The sequence below is a fragment of the Teleopsis dalmanni genome, chromosome 1 (assembly GCF_002237135.1).
Source record: "Teleopsis dalmanni isolate 2A chromosome 1, ASM223713v2, whole genome shotgun sequence".
NCBI classification, from domain to species: Eukaryota; Metazoa; Arthropoda; class Insecta; order Diptera; family Diopsidae; genus Teleopsis; species Teleopsis dalmanni.
This window is the reverse complement of record NC_051846.1, coordinates 127,815,011-127,822,164: the sequence shown is the minus strand read 5'-3', so window position 1 is coordinate 127,822,164 and position 7,154 is coordinate 127,815,011. Positions and strand designations below refer to the sequence as shown.

The 7,154-nt window shown below is 38.2% G+C and overlaps 1 protein-coding gene across 1 annotated transcript; it reads left to right on the top strand.

Moving 5' to 3' along the window:
• Window positions 1-4,259: 4,259 nt before the first annotated feature.
• Window positions 4,260-5,351, top strand: LOC119666027. The gene has a single exon (XM_038075290.1). The coding sequence runs from the start codon at window positions 4,260-4,262 to the stop codon at window positions 5,349-5,351; it is 1,092 nt and encodes a 363-aa protein (XP_037931218.1).
• The last annotated feature ends 1,803 nt before the right edge of the window (window positions 5,352-7,154 follow it).

Sequence of the window (7,154 nt, the reverse complement as noted above, 5' to 3'; positions counted from 1 at the left end):
GCATCCCTTTAGAATTTCACTTTGGCTTGATCAAGACCACAGTTGAGCCTACCCCCTGCGGTCTTAATCACCTCCGCGTCTTCTTTCGGGCACCACACTGTGAGCCTGACGCCAGCACTGCTCTCCTCGCCAAACTTGTTGAAGTTAGTAACTCTCCACTTTGAAGTGTCCTTAACACAGCTGTTTTGCTTCTGCAGTCTGCTAAGAATACTTTCCTTGCCTACAGTAGAGTCGTACACAAAAATAAGTAATCTTCTTTCGTTGCGCAACGCCGTTAGCGTGTCAGCCGTCAGCTTAGCTTCAGGCCAAAGGCCTTCCAACTTAGTTACCGTGCTGATTAGCCATGCCTTTGACTGTTGGTTCTTTCACTTAATGGTAATGTACCCATCCTCAAGGCGAGCGTTGCCAACAAACCCTATGTCACCTATTCCGCCATCTAAGGACTCCACGGCGTTCAACAACGATGCTTTAAAAGCAACTAAGTGTTTCTCGCCAAGAGGTCCTTCGACTCTTGAATCGGTGATGCCCATATTGAGATCCGTCCCAGCGAACTGGGCATAGGACCTCTTATGGGCAGGGCCATCCTTTGCGTCTCCTACTGCCCGCCTGCCGTAATTCTGTTTATTTGCAGCCTTAATTGTGCTAGGTAGATGGTCCGCTCTACTGGTCTGGGGCCCCACTTGCTTAACAACAGTTATAAGTTGTCTGCCTTGTTTTGGTTGGTTAACACCCTGTATGGGTTGTCCGCCTTTTTTAACCCCAGTTCCGTTTTGCGTTCTCTTCTGGTTATCAGCCGCTAAAGGTTGTCCACCACGCCGACCAACAGTCCTTTTACCAACCAATGCGGGTCGGTTGAGTGCCTGATAAGGTACTCTACCTCGTGCACTGGTTGGATCTTTGACTGTCGATTCAGCTTGGCTGACATCCTTTACTGGTTGTCCACCATCAGAGTTATCGCCTGTGATTCTAGCTGACGGAGTTGAGCTTGCTGTCGGAGCTTCCGGGCATCCGCCCTTATACCTCTTTGCTAGCTGCTCTTCCTCCAGCGATGATTCCACATGCGATAGTCCGCTGAGTCGATCGGCTAGTTGTTCAACCGATCTTGTGGCTTTTGCAGCCTTTTGCCTCTCTCTTCTTCGCTTCTGCTTCTCCCTCTTGTTCAGACGGATACGCTCGGCCAAGTCGAGATCAGTCTTTGTCATGTTTCCAACTGTTTTGGTTAACGGATCAGCCTCTTGCGGGGCTTCTTCGTCCACCATTTTGTTGGTCTCATGACCGTCATGCGTTGTGGTGTCTGAAGCTAAGGCTATCAGCTCGGTCTGTGAGGCCTCATTGTCCACCTTATCAGCATCAACCACTTCGCCTTGAGTTGGTATATTTAGAATTTGTTTATCAATTTTGATTCCCACGAGTTGCGAAGAGAGATATGTCCACCTGCGGAGAGCTTCGCATTGCACAGGTAAGGCTGTTTAATACAGGAGGTCGCCAGGTATCCTGAGTTCGCTACTAAGACTGCTTCTACCCCAGCAGCCAAGCTAAAGGCGTAGCTGTTCCACCTTAGTTTGGGGGGTTTTATTTCTAATACAGACAATCCATTTATTCACACATTCATACAATCATTCTCACTGCTCATACACTAAAAGGGTGTTTTCCTTCACCCCGCCCGACTATCTGCGTCAAACGATAAGCAGAGACATGACCGTACTTATCGCTTGACAGTTGACCTGATAGATAGTCGCACTTCCCGAAGGCTGCTCAACTTAGCAGGGCCTGAGCAAATGCCGGGCCGACCTGCTAGCAGAAGGGTCGTCTTATCAGGAATCGTAGCAAGCTACTTTGACCTGTGCGCCCTCACGACTTACCAGGAATCGTAGAAGTTCTACTTTAACCTGTGCATTTTCTCTTTTAGTCGCCTTTTACGACAAGCAGAGACAAACTGAGGTGGTATTCTTATCCCGCCACCACACGGAAGAGCAGCAATCTATGTAAGAGCAATTCTAAAAACAGGTACAATCATAGTACGGCTACTTTGCTCAAAATCAAGAGTAGCGCCATTAAAAAGGCAAACAATTCCACGATTAAAATTGTGCGCAGCACTTCTGGGAGCCCAACTGTTAGCGAAGGTTAAACAAGTTCTTACATACGATAACCACAAATACTTTTTATGGACAGACTCACAAGTTGTATTATACTGGATCAACTCTAACTCAAATATTTTTCAAACATTTGTAGCACATAGAGTAGCACGAATTCATGAAATATCTAATGCAAGCCAATGGCGTCATGTAAGGTCCAAATTAAATCCAGCAGACCACCTATCAAGGGGTTTACAACCTACGGAATTACATTCCAGTCACATGTGGTTTTTTGGACCACTGTTTTTATATGGAAGCGAATCATCATGGCCAGGTCCAATTGCTCAGGAACATCTTATAACTGATCATTCTGAAACCAAAAGGAGGGCGCTTGAAATGCAATGCTCAACACAACCTTCAATCGTAACTTCAGCAATCACCAGCATTACTGAAGATTTCATCTATAAGATCAATTATAGAAACTCGTTTGCAAGATTGCAACGAATCATTGCGTACGCACTACGATTTGTAAAATACTCCAAAGGCAAAGAAAACAGGCACACTACCTCTTTAATATTAAGTCCAGACGAGTTGAACTCATCATTACAAGTAATCATACGTATAATACAACAAAGCGATTTCAGGGAAGAATTGCAGCAATTACACTCAAATGGAACAGTGCACAAAACTATTTCTCTCTTCAGTTTAAGTCCATTCTTAAATAGTAACGGAATTCTAAGAGTCGGAGGTCGACTTTCATCATCACTTATAGCTTATGATACCAAACATCCAATGGTATTGCCATATAATGATTAAATTGTGAAAAGTGTTTTCGTTGATGTTCATAGAAAAAACATGCATTGTGGTGCACAAGCATTATTGCCACAAATCCGACTTCAATTTTGGCCCATCAAGGGAAAGATAATGGCTCGATCAACGGTTCAACATTGTGTCCGCTGCACAAGAAGCAGACCAACAACATTTCAACAAATAATGGGTCAGCTACCACCAGCGAGAGTTTAACCTTCAAGGCCATTCTACAATGCAGGAGTAGATTTTTGTGGACCATTTTGGGTTCACTACAAAATCAGAGGAAAAAGACCACACAAGGTTTATGTAGCAGTGTTTTGTTGTTTTGCCACAAAAGCAGTCCATTTAGAAGTGGTGAGCGACTTAACTTCTGATGCATTTATTGGTGCACTGAAGAGGTTCATAGCTCGACGAGGACATTGCAATACGCTGCATTGTGACAATGCTACAAATTTTGTTGGTGCGAACAATAAATTAAATGAATTATCCGAACTGCTACGTAGAACTTCTGTTCAAAATAAAATAGTTCAAACATACAGTGATAAATTAATCACATTTAAATTCATTCCACCTCGAACTCCACATTTCGGGGGTCTTTGGAAGGCAGCTGTTAAATCAGCTAAATATCATTTAGTTCGAAGTACATCAACAGCTTCATTAACCTATGAAGAGTTGGAAACGATCATTGTGGAAATTGAAGCAATATTGAACTCAAGACCATTAACACCAATGTCATCAGATCCAAACGATCTTGCCGCATTGACACCAGGTCACTTCCTAATTGGTGAACCACTCACTGCACCTATAGACACCAATGTTCATGGGACAAATCACAACCTACTTACCAGGTGGAAATTGGTTTCTCATTTGAGACTTGAATTTTGGAAAAGATGGAACGCTGAGTACTTAACAGAACTACAACAGCGACATAAATGGAAGGTTCCTGTTGACAATGTCAAAGAAAACACGATGGTCATAATCAAAGAAGACAATACAGCTCCACTTAACTGGCCCTTAGGTCGTGTTATGAAAGTGTTTCGAGGCGATGATGGCATGGTACGAGTAGTGGAAATGAAGATAGTTGCAGGAATTTGTAAACGGCCTATTCATTTGCTTGCTCCACTGTTTCGAGAAGATGAAGAGAAAGACGAAAAACGAAAACATCATTCAAACATAAGCCAGGAAGATACCTTGGTAATTCCATCAAAGAAAATAAAGTTGCCCCAACAAACAACATTATTCGCAATTATTCTCACACTATTCTTTCTGCCAATTATATTGGGCAATCCTGTAACCACAACACAGCTTAATTCAAGTATTGGTCTCTCCTTCGAAAATATGGGCACTGTTTAGATGGTAACAGGTGAATGGAAAATGGTTGTTTATTATGAATTAGCTCCAGTACAGACTCAATATAATACATTCGTTAATGGAATTTCTGCACTAGATAAATTGTGCATCAAACTACAGCAGGATTCGGCTTGTCACACGCTCGTAGGTACGTTTGAGCATACAAGAGATGATATCCTACAGGAGAAGATTTTATTAAACAACAGACGAGATAAACGAGGAGCCATAAACCTCGTTGGAAATGTGGCAAAGGCTTTATTTGGGGTTCTGGACTCAAATTACGCAGAGGATATGTCACAAACAATAAATCAGCTAAAGGAAGATGATAACCACCTAGCTAGATTGCTGCAGAATCAAACCTCCATAATAGATTCAACATTAAATATACTTAAACGTGATGAAGAAACTGTTAATAGTCAACTTGGTCAACTTCAAGATCAAATTAGCCAAGTACTAAATCGAATCGACAATGAAACCGAACAAATTAAAATTACGCAGATATTCATATCAATTGCAATACAATTGACACTGATGGGTGCTAATTTGCAAAGAATACAAGCGGAAATTATAAATGTTTTAATTGACTCTCATCACGGAAAAATAAGTCCTCTATTGTTATCACCTCAACAACTCAAAAATGAGATTAAACATATAAGAAGTCATATTCCACCATCTCGACGATTTCCGGTTAATCAAGATGATTTAGTTCAACTCTACAAAATAATGGAAATATCTGGTGCAGTAACTAAGGAACAAATCATATTTGTTATTAAGGTACCACTTATAGATTCTTATGACATGGAACTATTCAGAATATTACCTATACCAACAGTTATACACAACACCATTTTAACAATCAAAAGTGATGTCTCGTTTATAGCAGTAAACACATTTCGAGATCAATACATTCCCCTGCGAGAAAATGAGCTAGATAATTGTCAAATTCCGAACAAGGCGGTGTATGTTTGTTCTAGAAAGCATATAAAACTAGGCAGATACGCAGAAACTCATACGTGTGAGAAAGAATTATTTAATAATCGAACCACAACAAGCTGCAGATTAACACAGTTATCCAATAAGATGGTTTGGACGAAAATGGAACAAACAAATCAATGAATATATGCTACAGTGAATAGAACTGAGATGTCATCTGTTTGCGGAACACAATTAAATCAAGTCACGATAGAAGGATCGGGGATTTTAACATTACGACCAGAATGTACAATAAGAAACAATCTAGTTACAATTCAAGGTCATTACTCATTGCCATCTGTAGTTCATTCATCATTTGTTCACGTAGAACAGCTTGCATCCATAACTACACCAAATGAAATAAAAACAATCATCACCAAGGCTGACGATCATCTTGAGACACAACTGAAAGAACTATCAATGTTACATCAAAGGTTAAAGGCTATGGATAAGTTTTCAGTTAAGGCCGAACCAGTTTCTCAACCACACCATATAATTAGTTACGTGGGAACTATTTTACTGCTGACATTGTGTTGCACTTACATAATATACAAATCTATGAAGAAGTGTAAACAAACCCGACGAAAAGATGATTCACCTCAATCTGAGTCCACAGCATATCCACAACCTACCCCAAGACGGCAACAGCTCGTTGTGGAAGTATAAGTAGTTGAGTTATTATTATACCACTCAACGGAGGGGAGAATGTTAAGGTAGAAATTAAGTAATAAATAAATTATTTCACATTGTTAAATTGTGTCATTCAATTTATATTTTAAGCAATTTAGCAATTGTGAAATAATTTATTTTGAATATTTATGTTAAGCTGAGGCAACAACTTAATTGGAGCAACGGTGAAATATGCAACCTTGCATTTTGCATTATTAATAGTGTTCCAATTAATTTGTTGCTGAGGTATAATTATTATTAATAAAATTATTGCACAAAAATTGTATAAAAGAAATTGAAACAATAAAGAAAGTAATCAATCAATAAAAACTATTCTTTGATTCTTGTCGAAAACCTAATTCTGCTTTATATAGAGTAAGTTTCAAGTGCTTAATCTATAACCAATAAGCAATATTCAATAAGTTAAAGTGCTTATTGAATATTATAAGAATTAAGGCTTTTCAAATATACACATTACTTTAAAAATTTAATAATTTAAAATAACGAAGATTCAATAATTTTTATAAAATATCTGATTAACCGAAAATGTTAAATTTACTTTTGATTTATTTAATTAATTTTATATCGTATTTTGTAAATACTATGTTCATATATTTTTCTACACTATTTAAAAAAATAAAAACAAAATAAAAAAAAAAAAATATATATAATTACAATTACGTATAATTATATATTTATATAATTACATATATAATTACAATTTTATATGTATATACCTCTATGTTTTCTTAAAGTGCATGTCCATGTTAGCATTTCCTTTAGATAGCAAAATAGAAAAACAAGATAGCAAAATATATGTGCGGTCCCAAAGCTAAATTCGACAGGCCACAAGCCAATGTGGTGAATGAACTAGAAATATTAGATAACAAGGGGGACATTACATGGTATCTTATAGTCGTAATATTAATACCATTTTCACAAATGGCAATAAAATTATACCAATTACACAAAAACGCACTAAAAAAAAATACACGAGAGCAATATCAGTTGCACAAAATTTAGACAGTGTATAATATTTGTTTACACTTCCACAAAATTCTATTTTCTATTTTCCCCAATCAATTGCCTTTCAATCAATTTTTTTCAACCAATTACTTTTTCTTTCGATCAATTGCCTATAATCACCATCACCTAATGGTAGATGGAATGGCAACAGATCATAATTAAAATCAGTGCCCATAAAGAAGTTTTTGACAAGTCGTATAAAAGCCTAAATATTAATAGGCACACGACATCAGAAACAATCGAAAAGCACAT

Excerpts from the sequence above, each read along its gene's own strand:
- LOC119666027 (XM_038075290.1), top strand. The coding sequence starts at position 4,260 with ATGGTTGTTTATTATGAATTAGCTCCAGTACAGACTCAATATAATACA.